The 19,314-nt window shown below is 38.4% G+C and overlaps 1 protein-coding gene across 4 annotated transcripts in view; it reads left to right on the forward strand.

The window, feature by feature from the left end:
* RAB3IP (RAB3A interacting protein) overlaps positions 1 to 19,314 on the forward strand; it is a 42,306-nt gene that overhangs the window by 21,834 nt on the left and 1,158 nt on the right. For 3 of the 4 annotated variants that reach the window (XM_062584457.1, XM_062584438.1, XM_062584447.1), the window contains exons 4-10: positions 133 to 228; positions 2,760 to 2,837; positions 3,171 to 3,374; positions 8,691 to 8,819; positions 12,666 to 12,778; positions 16,111 to 16,210; positions 16,305 to 16,374. In XM_062584457.1, coding sequence (XP_062440441.1) covers positions 133 to 228; positions 2,760 to 2,837; positions 3,171 to 3,374; positions 8,691 to 8,819; positions 12,666 to 12,778; positions 16,111 to 16,210; positions 16,305 to 16,374 — 790 coding nt within the window. The remainder of the gene's footprint in view (positions 1 to 132; positions 229 to 2,759; positions 2,838 to 3,170; positions 3,375 to 8,690; positions 8,820 to 12,665; positions 12,779 to 16,110; positions 16,211 to 16,304; positions 16,375 to 19,314) is intronic. The other variant, XM_062584467.1, reaches the window with a different exon arrangement.

Here is a 19,314-nt window from a genome sequence, read left to right on the forward strand (position 1 = left end):
TTGAAAGGCTTTGTTTGGCAAAGGTTGTATATGTTCCTCTGATTTTTTTTTTCTTCCTTACTGTGTGGTATTAGCTTTAAAAGGCCAAATTATTACTCTAAGTCAGAATAAATAACTTTCAATTTTCCATAGGAGCTGAAGTTAAAAGATGAAGAATGTGAAAGGCTTTCTAAAGTGCGAGATCAACTTGGACAGGAATTGGAAGAACTTACAGCTAGTCTATTTGAGGTTTGTTGGAGTCTTCGATGTGATATACTTAAAGGAGGCCGAGCCAGATGTGTTATGTAGAATCAGTATATTATATGCTGAACTTTTCTGCATAAGCTTGTAAAGGGATTTGTGTCCTCAAGACCAGTGTGTGCTGGACTAGAGGCTTAAGAATAAGCAGTAGATTGCTTTTGACTTAGATGAAAGAGACCTTGCTGAGTTTGTCAATCTGCTTAGATACAAAATGAAGAAAATGAGGACAATGTATCAGGAAGCTTAAAACTATCTAGGCTTTTTTTTTGGCATAACTCTTCTGAGACAGCTTCTCTGTCTGTCAACAAGGCTATCTAGGTAAGGGCTGAATTTGCGGGTGCCATAGTGATTAAATACAAAATAAGATAGTTTGAGATTAATGGAGGCAGCACAGTATGTAACTTTTCATGCTTTCAGCTTTTGAATTTTGGGCCTGGCAGCATGTTACTGCCACAAACTTGAAGAGAAACATGAAACTTTGAGTAATGTACCAGGATGGACATGGCTGCAAAGTGAGAAGCCTGAATTTAAATTGGACCTTTTCATTTGAGAAGAGGACAGTGGTGCCAGCAGAGTTTAATCTTGCACCACATTTGAAAAAAATCTGAAATCCCTACTAGAAGCACGATCAGTTGTCATTTATCATGGAATACCTAGAGGCTAAATTATGAAACATGCAACTGTCAGAATAAATTTTGTAATGTGGATGCTCTGTACATTTACAATATTACAATGATTAGTTTTCAGTATATGCATAGAGATATAACATTAGGTATATTTTAGAAAGTATTTAAACCTATGATATTGTGTTGGTACAGAAGTGCTATCAAACTGAAATATTAACATTCAAAATCAAACTACAAACTGCTCTGTGGGTTGGTTACACATCTTATTTCATCATCCTAGTAGGGCAAAGTTACTTAAAGCTGGGTAGCTTTGAGTGTGGAGAATAAATAAAGACTGGAAAAGTACTTTTGTAGCATAATATATGTGTATATTGGTGGAAGGAAACTGGTGAAGAAAATCGTGGGCAAGTATCTTAACTGTGTAGGAATAAAAATAAAATTGCCCATGAATTTTTTTTTTATTGATGACACTTTGTAACTTAGAGCAATGTATCAATCTGGTAATGCTGCATTTGAAATATAACACATTAGTAATGATTGTGTAATGAGTTTTAATTATTCATAACTCCCAACTGTTATGAGCATGTCACTTGAATTTTCTTTTATCATTTGATTTCACTAAGAACCTCTAATGAAACACAGCATTGTAGCGTCTTGATTTTGCATTGGGATCTACAGCCCTTGGATTCATATTCTAATCTGAATAAATGGGTGCTGGAGCTTATATTAGTGTGTCCCAATGGAGGATCAAGACCTATTTTGTACAGCTGGGTTTGTGTGTTACATGATTGCACGGTTAGTGTTGGGAATGTAACATGCTTTATTTTCAAAGGTGCATCCCTAGACAAACTGCATGGTCAATGTTAAATGTATGTGTACACATTGTATAAATGTGTATCTTCACATTCCTGCATGTGTCTGTTATTATTTAAGAGACTTAAACTCATCTTATACAGTTGTGTTGTATGCCAGTGGGAGCCAGATCTTTTGGTATGGTGATATATTAACTTTTGTTTTATTTATATAGCGTCCAGATACGTGCTAGGCGCTTTACAGATATAAGAAGGATCCCTATCCCAAGTAATTTAGTCAGTGGCCCTGATCCTTTAGTTTTGTTGCCTTCAGTAAATGCTAAGAAAGAATAGTAATTTGATCACAGGCAACAAACTGCTGGATCAGGGCCTAGACAAATACATTCTGTAGACAGAAGGCTTAGAGGTATGAGGTAAAAGGATGTTTTTTAAAAAAATATCTGGTCCTTTTACACTTTCTTCTTCATTTGCTTGCTTACCTGGATTATTTTAGTATTTCCTTTTCTGTCCTGTTTAAGAAATGCGTATTAATCCATAAACTATTTTTAGCTTTTACTTTGCCTGTTTTATTGATGGTAAGAATGCAGGCTTCATAATCATTTGACCAGTTTTTTCATGCGGAAATTTACAGTTGACTAAAACTGGTTATTTTGGCCAGGAGAAGGGAGCAGTTCTTTTGAATGTGCTACTGTGCCTATATTGCTTTTGTTGTTACTGGTTCGAGTCTTTCTCTTCGGGGGTCAAGGAACTTCAGTTGGCAGCCACTGAAGCGTGACTGGAGCCTGGCATTCCTGACGGGTATTGTTTCTGCTAGAGGTGGGTTTGCTGCAAATGGGTGGAGTTGCTCATTTGCTGAATCTGGGCTCAGCTCAAGAAAAAGGATCTTGATGGCCCAGTGATGAATCCAAATTAATGTATTTGTAGGTATTTTGGGGATATGACAGTAATTCCAATGGATTGTTGCACAACTTACTAATCACAAGTAATATCCATGAAACAAAGGAGTAGGATATACTCCTTAGTTTAAGTGGATCTGATAAATTTGTGCAAAGTATTTACACTATCTAAACATTTTTTATAGGAAGCACACAAAATGGTTAAAGAAGCTAATGTCAAACAAGCTGCAGCAGAAAAGCAGTTAAAAGAAGCACAGGGAAAGGTGAGTTTTTGAACTTTCTTGCTTTGTCTTTTCATGTGACTTTGAATCTAAAGTGTGAATGATAGATGTAAAAATGAACCTTGCAAGTATATGTTTTTAAAATGTATTAATTGTTCCATGTTGCCTATGGATGCACAACTGGTGTTCCAACAGCATTCTCAGATAGCAAACCAGGTGCATGGGATTACTACAGTGTGCAATTGCATAGGCATGTGTGCTAGTACTGCTAGAAAATGAATTGAATGAAGATAACCAGAATTTGTTGAATGATTTAACATATTCTTGCCCTAATATGATATAGTCTGTTAATGACTTTATATTTTTATTTTCAAGATTGATGTTCTTCAGGCAGAAGTAGCAGCATTGAAAACACTGGTACTGTCTACTTCACCGACATCTCCAACTAAAGAGTTTCAGTCTGGTGGAAAAGCTCCTTTTAAGAAAGGGCATGTGAGAAACAAGAGTACAAGTAGTGCTATGGGTGGCAGTCATCAGGATCTCACCATGATGCAGCCAATTGTAAAAGACTGTAAAGAGGTAACAATGCAAGGATTGTTGTTGTTTTTTTTTTCTAATAAGCTGATTTTATTGTTTTGTTTTCATGACAGTAATCTCCTATGTGTTAAATTTCATGTAGTACTGAATACTTCCAGAGATATCTTGTCATTAATGGAAGAAAGTTTAAATACCAATAGCTGGTGATTTTTCTAAGTCTTTTTTTTTACTTTTAAGTCTTTGGAGGAGGAGAATGAGATAAAATTTGAAATACTTGAATTAAAAAAAAAAGTTATCACCAAAGCTTCTTGAACTAAATTGTCATAGGAGAAGAATTGTTTTATAGGTCACTAATGGATGAAAAGGGGAGGAGTGAACACAACAAATCAATGCTAATTTATTAGAGAGATGGAGGAGAGTTATCATTGAAGTCCCACAGGGACCTGTGATTTTTTTTGATCTACTTGTAAATGTCATTGAAAATGGGGAAATTCTGAGGTGACAGTTTGGTGCTCGTGTCCTCAGAATGTCCCCAGAAGCAAAAAATGACTGAAGAGTTGAGAAGGGATCTCATGATACTAATTGGGTTGTTGAGCAGCAGATGAAATTGAAAATCAATAAATGAAGAATAAAGCATCTAGTGAAAAATCTAGCCTTAGTAGACATGAGTTGTAGTCTCAATTAGGTACACTGCACAGAAGAAAATCCCAACTGTAATGTCCTTGTGGATAATTCTGTGAAAACACCATCTCCGTGCTCAGTGATGGCTGAAGACCCACATATCCTTAGAAGTCATCAGAAAAGGCAAAGTTATCATAAATAGCAAAACAAAAGGCACTAAATAGCAAAGCAAAAAACACATGTACAGTGTTTGCTGTACAAACACTGTAAATGCATGTGTCTAATTCTGCATGCAGCGATGATATGTCCATCTCAGAAAGGATGTAATGAAAATGAAGGATGACATTCACGATCAAAGCCATGGAAATCCTTCTATATGGAGAGAAATTAGGACTCTGTTGTGAAAGAGATGTCTGAGGTAGAGCAAAAAATGTATACAATCACAGGTGACATGGGGAAGATGAATGGTGAAATAAGTGTTATTGCTAATAATGAAAACACTCTGGAAATTAAAATGAAAAATCAGTACAAAACTAAATTTTAGAACTCATTGTCACAAGGTGGTGAGACTAAAAAATATAAATGAGTTCAAAATTTAATCATGAAAACTCTCAAAAGAAAAGCCTATGAAGATGTGTAGAAGATACAAGCATGATTTTTTGGCTCAGGAAGCTTCTAAACCACAGATGTCTATAAGTTGGAAGGCTATAACGAAGAAATACCACTATATTACTCTGTAGCTAGCCCTCAGTCACTGCTGGCCACTGTCAGACAGGGTAATCGGCTAGTTGGATCTTTAATCTGGTTCACTGTGGCCATTTTTATACTTTCTTTTGACTTCTGTCATTAAGCACACTTACTGTATGTGTCTTTAAATCTAGAAAATGGAAGACATCTTCAAGCCTCTGTTCAAAAGCTTTACATCCTATGTGGTATCCAAAATGGTTTTCACTTCAAAATTGAATCTCAGTTGCTCTTTAGAAAGACCAGTCACATTGTAAGCATCACATTGAAGTCACAACTCAGTGACATTTTATGCCTCTGGCGAGAGAGGGGAAAAAATGGTATTTCCCCAATTCCCTGTGGAGAGAAAATGCACGTGAAGGATGTGCAGCAGAAGGTCCAGTCTACCTGATCTGTATTTCTTTTTCAGTCTCCTTTTTATTGGCTGCATAAGGAAACTCTCTGAGGCTAATCCAGTCTGCTTAAGATAGGTGACTATTTCTTCTAGTGACAGACTAAGGAATCAGTAGAAATACTTGGATTTTCTAGCCACAGAGAGTCAAGTCTTTCTCTTCTGAGTGAGAATACTTAATGGAGTGCACCATGGGGTGAAGAAGGCAAGACTACCACTGGCATAATAGTTAGGACACTCAGTTGTAAGCAGGGAGACTTAATGTTCCTTATTGCTTTATTTTATCCAGTACTATGAGATTTTGTTTATCTTCCCTATTCTCAGAACTGCTCTTGTTTATTGCTGGCCTAGTGTAAATGTTTATGCATTTCTGGGAGCTAGGTCTGGAACTCCAGTTCTGCCCCCTTTTTTGCCAAGTGCTCTCATCACTGAGTTCCACACTTGTGTGCCGTTCTCCTGATTTTTAGAGTGACTGAGCTTCAGATGGAAAGGCAAAGAATGCTCTTGTTCAGGGGGTAAGTAGTGGCCTTGTGATGGCACTGTTATCCTAGGATGTGGGAGATGTGTCAGTGATACCCTCTTGGAGATTCCAGAACTTGGAATTTTCCCTTTCCAGATGTTGGATGAAACCATATCAATTTCAGATCTTTTTTTTTTTGTGGAACGCAGGCAATGTCCAAGTGATTGTCCACTCTAAATTGCAGGGGAGACAAAGGTGGTGAATTCCCAGAAATATACTATCAAGCATGTGTGGGTAGCCTCAAGATAAGTAGATGGTTGCTTAATGAATGTAGGCATCAACAGGATTTAGGCAAGCTGAGTAGCCGCATGGATTTTAGGTAACATTAACAGGTAACATTGACTTAGTATAAATGATAGCTGCAACGGTGTTTTTCAAAGAACTGAAATGTTTCTCTGATGTTTATCTTAATCATTTACTGTAAAATTAAAACCTTAAAAACTCAGGATTGTAACTGCTTTTGGCTGTATATTTAATTGCGAGTAATCAGAACTTTGATCTAGTGGAAATGCAAGCAAAGGCAGGGAGAAGATGCATATACAGCACGCACAAAGTATAGATCAGAAAGGAAGAGCATCAAGTTATGTTCATCAAGCAATTTTAAGGCAGCTGCTTTGTAGGTCGTGGTTTGGGGAAGTTGAGTTAAATATAGAAAATTACCAAATCAGTTAATGAGAAATGCTTTTTAATACTTAGAATCATATAGAACAAACTGAAAATGGCTTTTTTTTTTTCCTTGCCAGTGTATCTTGATGATGTTCAATTTAAAGCCAGATCTGAGATGGGCTGAAGGTAGGGAAATGTTCCTTTAGGGAGCAAGTTACACCTATTGAGTTTCATTTATACAATGAGGCTGGTGACTTAGCAACCAGAGCATTTATGGACTAGCTTAATTAAGATAGTTGTTTCTGATTATACCTGAGTAATAGGCAAATGGGTCTCACGGTAAACAGATTTGTCAATCTAATTTTTGTAGTTTTTTTTTCAATCCCCCCCTCTCTCTCTTGAAACAAAAGAACACCTCTATATACATACATATATATGTATAGATGTGTGTGTGTGTGTATATATGTATATACACACACACATCTATACATATATATATATATATATATAAAAGAAAATGGTGAAGTGGTGAAAGCTCAGAGAGGAAAGTGCTTAGGGAAGAATAGAACACTGATGGAGGTTGGTTCAAAGGAGTATACTGATCTTTTTAATTGGGTTGCCTCTAGCATGATTTGTTTTCCCTTTACAGTACCTCATCTACACTATTTGTTTTTAATGTTACAAAACTTTAAAATCACATTTAGTTTCTAAGATGCATATTGTAAAAACTTAATATTTGTTGGTATTTGGATTTTTTAAATATTCCTTTATTCTAAAAATCTTTTTTTTTTCATCCTCACTCTATTTTTTTTTCTTTCTTTGTATCTCAGTACTCTCTGGAGTGGAGAGGCAACCTAAGCAGTCTGCAGAGGCAGTAGTATTAGGATCTGCTTCTCCTGCCATAATAATCTGTTTGTGTCTTCTCTGTGCTTGACAGAAGTGCAGTCATTTTTTTTCATTCTGTATGACTGTCTGCCACCATTTCTATGGACACTTTTTCTCCATGACCTTCTGTTTCCTACCCTTGCTGTATCTCATAATTTTTGTTTTTCATTCCTTTGACTTTACTGGCCTCCTGCTTATATCTCTTCGTATGGCTTTAGATCACTTCAACACTGTCACCTGGATTTTATCTCCTTTATGCCAGTAGGCTCCCATAGTGCCTCACAGTGAGCAGATGCACAGGTCTTGACTTTCAAGAGTGTAGTCCTGCGTAGTACAAGAAAGGGATTTAACAAACAGTTGGAGGGGAAAGGCGCTGAAGGTATGTGTCATTAGACTCAAGCTCAGTCTGAGTAGTCATTGCACATCAGGATGATGATGATTCTCTGGAGGGTGGAGGGAGGGTGGCCTATGTTGGTATTTTAGTTTGGATTAGGAGTGCGTTTCAGAAGCAGTCATTGCCACTGGGCTTGGCTCGCATTTTGGAGCAGTCTTGGCACTCATGAATAGGATTCTTGTCAGGTGAAATGAATCCAGATGCACTCTGTGAGTGCCTAGCGGGTACTGGACACTAATGGGCATTCACCTTAAGGGATAGGGTTTTTCTTAATGGAACCATTGACTTTAATAGTGCCTTAGTACTGGTCTCCTAAATACTAGACTGGGTATGTGCATTCCCACCAGAAAACTATCACAGAGAGATAACAAAACAAGGTATTTTCAAAGATACCAGATAAAACCATCTCCTCTAAATACAGAGCGTACTTATTCCTGTTTTTTTTTTAATGCAAATAACTGCTGTTATGATTTTGTGTTTTTTAGTATTTCTCCATTGACTGTAGGAGCTGTGGGGAAGTCAACTCACAAATGAGGAGCCTAATATGCAGCCAAGTGAATATATTCCCCTTCCTGTTGTAGCATAGTGTAGAAGGAAGTTTGGACTTGATGTAAAATGGAGCATAAAAGTAAAGTTTTAAGTGATTTGTGTATTGAATTCCAGTTTTCCTGTGTTAGTACATTTACTATTAGATGTGTATTCTTTTTTTTGCATTCAGATAGCAATATATTACATTCAAATGTGTGAATATACAAAATATCCAGGGTTCAGTTGTTTTTTCATTACATTTCCTTGCTTCTTTGTGATTCACAAAAACACATGGACTAAAACATTGTAATGAAGATGTACAAAGAAACAAATTATTGGCTTTTGTCTGTTAAACAATAGCTGGTACATTTTTAAAGCTGTCCTGGAAGCTTAGGAAATGAGGGAGACGTAATCAGCTTGTCATTAGTGTCGTGGTCACCAATGAATACATTGTCTGCACCTTGAAAATGGTATATTTTGAATTGTTCATGTTTACAGTCTCAGGAGAGCAGGTTTAAGAAGGTGCTTATAGCTGGGGTGCAATAGCATTCTTTCACAGTACAATGGAAAGCATTTAGTTTTAATGTTTGTTTATCTGAGGATGTTTATGCATTTTCAAAACTGCTGTGATAACTACAGTACTAAAATGTGTGAATCTTTGTGTTTTAGGCTGACCTGTCACTGTATAATGAATTCAGATCTTGGAAGGATGAGCCTACTATGGATAGAACATGCCCTTTCTTGGACAAAATCTATCGAGAAGATATTTTTCCATGTTTAACCTTCTCAAAAAGTGAGGTAATGTAGTCTAAATGTTGTCACTGACATTTTTTCTTTGAATGTCTTGCATAAAGCCAATAATAGACTGCAGTAAAAATGCTTTTATGTGAAGTATTCTTCGTTTTATTACAGTGGGACTGTTTACAGTGAAGTAGCATAGTATGGAGTATTGAGATTTTCTTTGCTTGCTATTCCAGATGCAGCCTTTTCAGGTAGGGACTGTCTTACCCTTTCTTTAGGCTTTACTGCTGTCTGGCTGAATCTGATGTTTGAGGGAATGGATGTAGTAGGACATTCCTGTAGGAATGTCAAGGTATTCTCCTGACATTTGAGATGCATTTTTGTGGAAATACTGTCCTATCACTGTATCTGCTTTACATAGAGGGTGGTAGAGACCACAATGTATTTGATTTTATGGACATATTTTCTCTTTATCAATCACAATAGCTGGAAAGCACTACTGGGACACTTTCTTAAACGGAGGTTTGAGTTGCAAGAACTCATCTTTGGTGTTTAATGTTTAAGAGGGACAGTTTGAGATGAGAACAATGATGTGACTTTTTTTTAACTTGTGATTTTCCTGTCCCTCCCTGGCCCCCCAATACAGATAAAAGACTGGGAATAATGTGGAATTGGTTCCAGCTGCAAATCTTCTGCTTAGTCCTTATTATTGAGCAACTTTTTTTTATAAGAAAATGAAAAAGGAAATAATTTTTTAGAAACTGAAAGACTTTACATGGAACATGCTCTATTTTATTGTATGCTCATTCACTGTTGTTGGTATAAAGCAGCATATGAACCTCTCACACTAAAAAGTTTATCTTGTTACTACAGGAATTGATTTGCCTCTACAGCTTGTTTAACTAGGCCATCCTGTTTTTTTTCCCCCACAACTTAATTTTGTTGTTTCCACTTCAGTGGTGATACCATTACTATAGACTTGTATTTTCTCTTAAGGAAAGAATGAGGCTTCCAGCACTTGTCAGTTATCAGTTACTGTTTCCAGATGTTGTGCTTGTAGTGACCTACTCCTATTTTCCTTTTGAATATCAACTGATGTGGGCTTAATTTAAACAATAATTGCATATGTTTTTGAATAATTGGAAGTACAGTTGTCTGACTAGCTGAAGCATTACATTAACTCTTGGTAGTCTTGTGTGTGCATGTGTAATGGTCTATTTTGCTTTTGAGAGATGGCAGAGAATGTTTGAACTACTTTAATACTTTTTTGAATTATGTACAGTATATTATTTGGCTACACTTAAACAGTAAACCTTGGACAACTATTGAGGCCTGTGAAACAATTAACATGCTACTAGTGTCTAAAGGCTGTGTGTTTATAAATATCTAAGATCAGGAAATGCTGAGGAAGGCTGCCCTTTGTTTCATGAAGATGATGTTTTAGCAAGGCCATTGCATTAAAGTTGCATTTACCTGTTGGTTTTTCTTTGTTGCTTGGTTTTATTTCTTTGAATGCTTTTTTTTAAAGCTGTGTTTCAATAACTATGTAGCTTTCAAAAAAAGCTATATTTTATTTCTTTGTGCAAGATAAGAAGGTATATTGTGTCATTTTGTCATCTAGTCCAACCTCCCTACTCAGCAGGGTCACCCAGAGCATGTTAGACAGGGTTGCATCTGGGCGGGCTTTGAATATCTCCAGAGAAGGAGACTCCACAACCTCTCTGGGCAACCTGTGCCAGTGCTCTGTCACTCTCACAGGGAAGAAATTCCCCCTCACAATCAGGAGGAACTTCCTGTGCTTCAATTTCTGCCCATTGCCTCTTGTCCTGTCACATGGGACAACTGAAAAGAGTTTGGCCCTGTCCCCTTCACACCCTCCCTTCAGGTACTTGTACACATTGATAAGATCCCCCCTCAGTCTTCTCTGCCCCAGGCTGAAGAGGCCCAGCTCTCGCAGCCGTTCCTCATAGGGCAGGTGCTCCAGCCCTCTGGTCATCTTTTCAGCCCTACACTGGACTCTCTCCAGTACCTCCATGTGTCTCTTGTCCTGAGGAGCCCAGAACTGGACACAGCACTCGAGAAGAGGCCTCAGCAGAGCTGAAGAGAGGGGCAGGATCACCTCCCTCCACCTGCTGGCAACACTCTTCCTAATGCAGCTGAGAATACCATTGGTCTTGGCCACAAGGGCACATTGCTGGCTCCTGGTTAACTTGTCATCCACCAGCACTCCCAGGTCCTTCTCTGCAGAGCTGCTCTCCAGCAGGTCAGCCCCCAGCTTGTCCTGGTGCCTAGGGTTATTTCTCCCTAGGTGCAGGGCTCTGCACTTGCCCTTGTTGAACCTCAGGAAGTTTCTCTCCACCCAGCTCTCCAGCCTGTCTGGGTCTCTCTGAATGGCAGCACAGCCCTCAGGTGTCAGCTTCTCCTCCCAGCTCGGTATCATCAGCAAACTTGCTGAGGAGGCACTCTGTCCCCTCATCCAGGTCACTGGTGAAGAAGTTGAACAGGATGGGTGGGACCCAGGACTGAGCCCTGGGGGATGCCACTAGCCACAGGCCTCCAAGTAGACTCCATGCCACTGACAACAACCCTCTGAGCTCTGCCCTTCAGTCAGTTCTCAATCCACCTCACTGTCCACTCGTCTAACCCACACTTCCTGAGCTTCTCTGGGAGGATGTTATGGAAGACAGTGTTAAAAGCCTTGCTGAAATCAAGGTACACCACGTCAACTGCTCTCCCCTCATCTACGCAGCCAGTCACTCCATCCTAGAAGGCTATCAGATTGGTTAAGCAGGATTTCCCCTTTGTGAATCTGTGCTGGCTACTCCTGATCACCTTCTTTTCCTCCATATGCCTGGAGATGACATCCAGAATGACCTGTTCCATCACCTTTCCAGGGATGGATGTGAGGCTGACTGGCCTATGGTTGCCTGGGTCCTCCTCCTTGCCCTTTCTGAAGACTGGAGTGGCACTGGCTTTCTTCCAGTCCTCAGGCACCTCTCCAGTTCTCCAGGATCTCTCAAAGGTGATGGAGAGCGGCCTGGCAACAACATCTGCCAGCTCCCACAGTACTCATGGGTGCATCTGATCCGGGCCCATGGATTTGTGGATGTCTAGCCTGCCCAGAAGGTCTCTAATCCTATCCTCCTCAACCAAAGGAAAGTTTTCCCTTCTCCAGACTTTCTCCCTCACATCTAGGCTCCAGGATTCCTGAGGGCTGCCCTTAGCAGTGAAGACTGAAGCAAAGAAGGCATTCAGTAATTCTGCCTTCTCTGTAGCCTTTGTCACCAGCCCCCTGCCCCATTCAGTAGCAGACCCACATTTTCCCCAGTCCTCCTCTTGCCGCTGATGTATTTGAAGAAGCCCTTCCTGTTGTCCTTAATGACCCTCTCCAGACTCAATTCCAACTGGGCCTTAGCCTTCCTTGCAGCATCTCTGCATATTCTGACTGCATTCCTATAATTCTCCTGAGTACCCTGTCCCCTCTTCCACATTCTGTGTACTTTCTTCTTCTGTCTGAATTTGTCCAGGAGCTCCTTGCTCACCCATGCAGGTCTCCTGCCCCTTTTGCTGCACTTTTTACTCATAGAGATGTACCGCTCTCGAGCCTGGAGGAAGTGATGTTTGAATACTAGCCAGCTCTCCTGGACCCCCCCTTCCCTCTAGGGCCTTAGCCCATGAGATTCCTGCTTGACTATGTACTCTGCTGTAAAGGCAGTTTTCTTGCCTCATGAAAGGCAGAGTTATTTGGAGAGCAAATAGTTAAAATTTGAATCTGGGCATGGGACCTTTCTGATTTTGCTTATACTGGCATATAAGGCAAATCTGATTCATAATTGAATCACTACTTTGAGAATAATGGCTAATGCTAAACTGTTTTAACTGCTTTCTAAATTTCTCTTGCAGTTGGCCTCAGCTGTTCTGGAAGCTGTTGAAAACAACACTCTGAGCATTGAACCTGTTGGCTTGCAACCTGTTCGATTTGTGAAAGCTTCTGCAGTTGAATGTGGGGGACCAAAGTAGGTTAAGCTAACAGACAAAAGGGATATCTTGACCCATGTGAGAACTCTTGAATTGAGAAAACTGCTATCAACTGATCATCTCATTCAAATGTGTATATCTTAAACTTTTAGATCTTTCCTAAAGTCTGAGATATCAAGAGTACTATTGCAAAATTTTATGGGGAAATCAAACTACCAAAAAAAAAAAAAAATAAAGCCTAATATAGAACAAGCCTTCAAGAGAAACTTCTTTTTTGAGAGAGTTGTTTACTTTGCTTGTAATACATGATTGTTAAAAGATGATCATCCTGATACTTAAACAGGGGCTATGGCATAGAAGGCACTATGAAAGAAATAGATATGAAGTAGTACAAACTGAATACCACAGCTAGAATATGGTGTAAGAAATTGAGGAGCTATATAACACTGGCAAAGGCAGCTGAAAGATTTAAGAGGAAATACATAGAGCAAGTCCTCTGAATGTGAGCAGAAGCAATACAATGAAGAGGGATTGAAATTGAGATGAGTGTGAGTTGAACATAGCATGAGGTGTGGTTGAATAACGAGGGAAGATTATGAAAGTGGGATGATCCTAGTGGAATCTGAGGCAAGACTTTGTGTGAGGGCTTTAAGTTAGATGAGAGAAACTTGGCTGAGGTAGTAGGGCTTTGACAGGTGTAAGAGAGGAGGGTTGTAGTGTACCTCAGCGTATGTTAGGGTTAAACAAAACCAGTGTCAGTCTGGAACCTTCAAGTTTTGAAAAAGCCTGATTTTTTTTTTTGGATATCTTTTGGACAAAATGACTTGTTTTGGCCAAACTCAATTTTCTAATTGAAAGTTTCCGTTAAAATGTTACTTGTTTCCACTTGACATGAGATTTCTTTCTTTTCATTCTGGTACTCCTTGTTATTGAGTTCTTGTTCCCATTGTCTTTTTTAAAAATATGTTTTAACATGCTTCAAAGGAAGTTCTTACTCTTCCTTTAAAGCTGCTGCTTAAAATTAAAATTATGTTTTATGACTTTGATCATTTCTAGCTGGCAAATTCTGGAATTCATGTATTCAACTTGCTCCTGTCACTGGAAGGTGCACTTTGAGCTGTAACAGCCCTCCATCAGAAGGATAATGGAGCCCCTCAAGGGATGTTGATTTCAGTTCCAAGATAGTGGCTATGTCATGTATTCCATGAATGCAGTGGAGAGTGCAGACAACTAGAAGTCATTGAAACACATCATATGTTGTTAAAGAGCATTTGGCAAATTGATTTAAAATCACTGTGGTTCAAGCAACTTCTGTACATGTTGACTTGAGGAAGTATTCGCTCAGACCAGGGTACTCATTTGCATCTGATTAGTGTGGTGCTAATAATGCCAAGGTCATGGGTTTGATCCCTGTATGGGCCACTCATTTGGAGTTGGACTAGATGATCTCCAGAGGTCCCTTCCAACCTTACTGATTCTATGATCCTTCAAAAGTTTCATGAGATTTTTAACTGATTTTGTGCTATCCAAGATAAGTTTTAATTACGAATTTACATAGTCTTAAACAGTTGGTTGGCTATAGGTTAACTGTTTAGAAATACCTGCATACAAATTGTACTTTAGTTACTGTAAAGTATATCCAAAAAAATTTAGTTCCTCCTCCCCTTTCCAACTGTTATTTAGTGACAAAGTTTTGGTCTATTGCTTGTGGATAAATAATAGCTAAGGAATATGCAGTATTTAAGTGTAAATTGACAGCAGTTGTGCTTTAAATATTACTGGCACTTAATGAGACACAGGTGTTCCAGTTTTCAGTAATCAGAATGAGTTTCACAGTTCTGACTTTTAAAGTGAAAACCACAATTTTTTAAATTGAAACAATGTTCTTTAAGTAGCATAGTACAGAAAAGCAGCATAAATAATAACAAATTTGAATAATGTTCTTGATGGAGTTATTTTCTTGTATAGTTGCCTGTGTGTGGGGGGGAACAGATGCATAAAATACTGTATAATAGCCCAACTGCAAAATAAGGTGGTAGGGAGGGAAGGGAGTTGTGATAATAGTGAAGAAAGGTTCTTGACATACAGGCACCATTCAGTAACTTTTGTGATGATGTGTTTTAAGTGCTGCCTTAGAGCAAGACAGCTGGGTCCCCACAGGATTTGAGTAATTGTCCCAGTGGGGAACAAAACACTGAGCTGCATGTATTCTGTACAGCACAGAGCTGAGTCATTAGTAGCAACTGTCATGCCAGCATTTAACCTGGTGTGATGGAAGATAAAATATAGAAGATAATTCTATGGCAAGGAGGAATAAAGGGCTTTATTTTCATAGCATTGAAAGTCTGTCTTGAAAAAGCTTGACTGAAATGTAGATCAGCTTGTTTGAGCCACTGCAGGATTTCTTGGATCAATGTGCTGCTGCCAATCCTCATAAATTGTTATGGACAGCTATGTGCACTCTTACAGCCATATGACTGCATTTACAGTCAAACAGTGGGTACTATAGCAACCTAGTTCATCTGAGAGGTTGCAATATAGAAATTCCAAATAAATCAGATTATTGGTTTATTTGCATTTAAGATCGTATTAATGGTAGTTTTATCAGAGGTGTGCAGAACTTTTTTTCCCTTCCCTGAAGAATATTGGAGAAAATACCTGAAATTTAATGTGCTTTTTCTCATATTGTGTTTTGGAAGATTTTCTGCTGACTAGTGACCTTTCCTTGTTTGTGAGTGTGATAATTGCAATAAACTAGAAAAAGTGAATTTGATTATTTTACCATCAGTTTTTATAATGCCAATTGAAAAAATTATTGCTTGGCTTTCTGCTTTCCTTTTGCCTGAAATTCTTTCATACTCTGAATATAAAGTGCAATTTAAATTTGGGCATAAATACGAAGCTGGTCTTAGAATGCATCTTGCACAGCCTTTAGAGAATTGACTTATTCTACAGTGCTGATGTTTTTATGGTAGGATATAACATCAAAGAGAAATCTTCTGTTCAAATGTTGGCATCAACTGATAATTTGAACTGTTTATTTCACATATGAAGAGTTAATGATCCCTCTGTTTCAAAGGGATTGAGCCAACTTGAACTAGTGTATGCAGAAGTATATGATCAGAATTGATCAAATATGCAGGAGCTAAAGATTTGAAAATCAAATTATTTCACAGTGCAGCAGTGTTAAAATTAATCCTTGTGGAACTTGAATAGTTAGCAACCAAATATAATAATAACTTCTAAAATGAAATCAAACTGGGATACCTGTCCCAATATAAATTAACTACATTAGTCTTAAGCATGTGCAGGTATTCAGACATTAATGTCAGAATTGTTTGCTAAATTATGCAAACTTTATATTTTGTAGGAAATGTGCTCTCAGTGGACAAAGTAAGTCATGCAAGCATAGAATCAAATTAGGAGATTCAAGCAATTATTACTACATTTCTCCTTTCTGTCGTTACAGAGTAAGTAGATCTACTGTTGTTTCAGTAGTAATTATTTTTCCATGCAATTATATAACATATGAGATTTACTGCCATTATTTTTATATTGCTTCAGATTACTTCTGTGTGCAACTTCTTTACATATATTAGATATATCCAACAAGGACTTCTGAAGCAGCAAGATGGTGAGTAGCAAAAATATTGCAGATATAAGTAGCAATTTAAGTAGTACTTTTGCCTAAAACTTTTTACCTGTGCACAACAACACTAATGTAACATTACAGGAAAACCATGTTTGTACTGTAATAATAGCTAGAAGTTGGTGATATCCTTCTGACTCTGCTTCTGACTTGTGAAGCTTTTAACAGCAAAGAAAGTGATTTTAGTCCACCTGTAACAACTCTAATGCTGTTCAGTGAGAAGTTTTATGAAAAACTGTGGTGGGAGGAGTTGATGATAGTCTTTCACACAGTACTCAAGAAATTAAGTTTTTTTCACAGAAAATGGAGATGGTTCAGATTCAGTTCTCTCCTGCCCTTTTCTCACAGTACCTCATTTTAGAAATTCAATTCCATTATTTTATGTTGTTAACGCCTGAAACTGACTTCCAGAATTTTGTAGTCAATAAAATGTCATTTCATTTGAAAGTGTTGTGTTGATTAGAGAGACTAAAAAGCTTCAGTTTGGTTTGACCTGGACGATATTTTTATTTCTTACTGTCTTGGTGTGTCAGCGTCTCTTTTCTCATTTGGTGCATTGAAAATTCACTGAACACTTCTTATCAGACTTTCAGGGAGAACTGAGAAGGATGACAACAGTTCCAGATTGAGTTGTAAAAAATAAAACAGACCAAATTTTAAGCAGCTAGCTAAGTGCAGCTGAGAAATGAATTCTTGGTCTTTGCTGTGGACATTGTAAAGTCTCTTGATCAGGGTTCCAGTTGTTAAACAACTGGATATGTTATGTATATGAATAATGTAAGACTTCCTCCCCTTTCCCCTTTTGCCCTTCAGCAAGGGGAACATGTTCTTGCTGCCATTGCTTCATGCTTTATTTTTTTTTTTTTTTTTTTTTTTTTTTTTTCTTCCCTACCAGAGTTGCTTTGTTGCTGTCTGGCTAGTATATTCAGCGGCTGCCTATTTAAATTCCTGTCTGGGCTAATAATTCAGAAATTTGCTTAACTGTGCTATTTGGCTTCAGTAAAATGTCCATATAAAAAAAAGATGGCTGTGAAAATGTGTGAATTATACATCTTTATTACTTAACTATAGAATTTTAAAATCTATTGTGTGTTGGAGTTGTAGCGATTGGTCTTCATTTGCAAGGCTATTTTCCTTTTTATCATTATAAAAGGAAATTAAGATGGTTTGATTGTGTTTAAGCTGTACACAGTTTAATCACATTTCAAGTCCAAGTCAAGAAATATAAAGACAAGTGTTGTTAGATAATGCTTTTAGTTCAAGTTTTTGTTGAAACACACTGTACCTCTTAGGCTTCTACATTTACTTAAGCACTTCAGAGAGTAGAAAAAGTGTCATTAGTCCTTTGTTAATAGTTTTTCTTTTTTAATTTCACCTTTTAAAATTGCTATTTTTTAGTGTTCAGTGGCATTTTTTTGAAAGTAGAATAAAATAGCATTGTAATGTTTATGGCTGTCTGTGCCTTTCATTCATCCAGTCTGAGTCTGTGTAGGTTTGTTTCATCTAGAATTTGGATAGACCCAACCCGTTCAAATAGTCCCACTTTGATCTACCTTGCCTGCAGTAATCTCTTTCCCTGTTTCAAGGGCTCAGGATTTTAGCTACAACCATATCCTTTCTTTGCATTTCTAACCTGAAGTACCCCTGAGGTGACAAATTGACACACAATTCCTCATACAAATAACGCTTTTAACTTTCCTTGCCAAAGGGAATTATTTTCAGTGAATTAACCAAAAAGTCACTTATTTCATACATTAAATTGTTTTACAACATTCAGATTAGTGATGATTCTGCAGTGTTAGGTCAACAATAAAGTCTTGAAAATGCATTATTTTAGCTTTAATTTGGTGTATATTTATAAGACTGTCCGTCTTTTATTTTGACTAGAAGAGCCTATATAGTTTCAGCTAAAAACTTACTTTGCTAATACTTAAGACACTTTTCTTCTTTCCATCAAGTAGTCAGTGTTTTCAATATTTTCAGAATTATTTATACCTCCTGAGGTTCAACAAGGGCAAGTGCAGAGCCCTGCACCTAGGGAGAAATAACCCTAGGCACCAGGACAAGCTGGGGGCTGACCTGCTGGAGAGCAGCTCTGCAGAGAAGGACCTGGGAGTGCTGGTGGATGACAAGTTAACCAGGAGCCAGCAATGTGCCCTTGTGGCCAAGACCAATGGTATTCTCAGCTGCATTAGGAAGAGTGTTGCCAGCAGGTGGAGGGAGGTGATCCTGCCCCTCTCTTCAGCTCTGCTGAGGCCTCTTCTCGAGTGCTGTGTCCAGTTCTGGGCTCCTCAGGACAAGAGACACATGGAGGTACTGGAGAGAATCCAGCATAGGGCTGAAAAGATGACCAGAGGGCTGGAGCACCTGCCCTATGAGGAACGGCTGCGAGAGCTGGGCCTCTTCAGCCTGGGGCAGAGAAGACTGAGGGGGGATCTTATCAATGTGTACAAGTACCTGAAGGGAGGGTGTGAAGGGGACAGGGCCAAACTCTTTTCAGTTGTCCCATGTGACAGGACAAGAGGCAATGGGCAGAAATTGAAGCACAGGAAGTTCCTCCTGATTGTGAGGGGGAATTTCTTCCCTGTGAGAGTGACAGAGCACTGGCACAGGTTGCCCAGAGAGGTTGTGGAGTCTCCTTCTCTGGAGATATTCAAAGCCCACCTGGATGCAACCCTGTCTAACATGCTCTGGGTGACCCTACTGAGCAGGGAGGCTGGACTAGATGATCTCCAGAGGTCCCTTCCAACCTTACTGATTCTATGATTTTGTTCTTCAAGAATTTTTGACTTTAACTGGAACCCCAAACCCAGTTTAATTACCTTTACCATTAAAAAAAAAGAAAAAAAAAAAAAAAAGAAAGAAAGAAAAAGAAAAAAGAATTTGCATTTGTAGCTTTCTAAGTATTTCAAGAACACCTTTAGA

Source organism: Rhea pennata, chromosome 1 (genome assembly GCF_028389875.1).
Source record: "Rhea pennata isolate bPtePen1 chromosome 1, bPtePen1.pri, whole genome shotgun sequence".
NCBI lineage: Eukaryota > Metazoa > Chordata > Aves > Rheiformes > Rheidae > Rhea > Rhea pennata.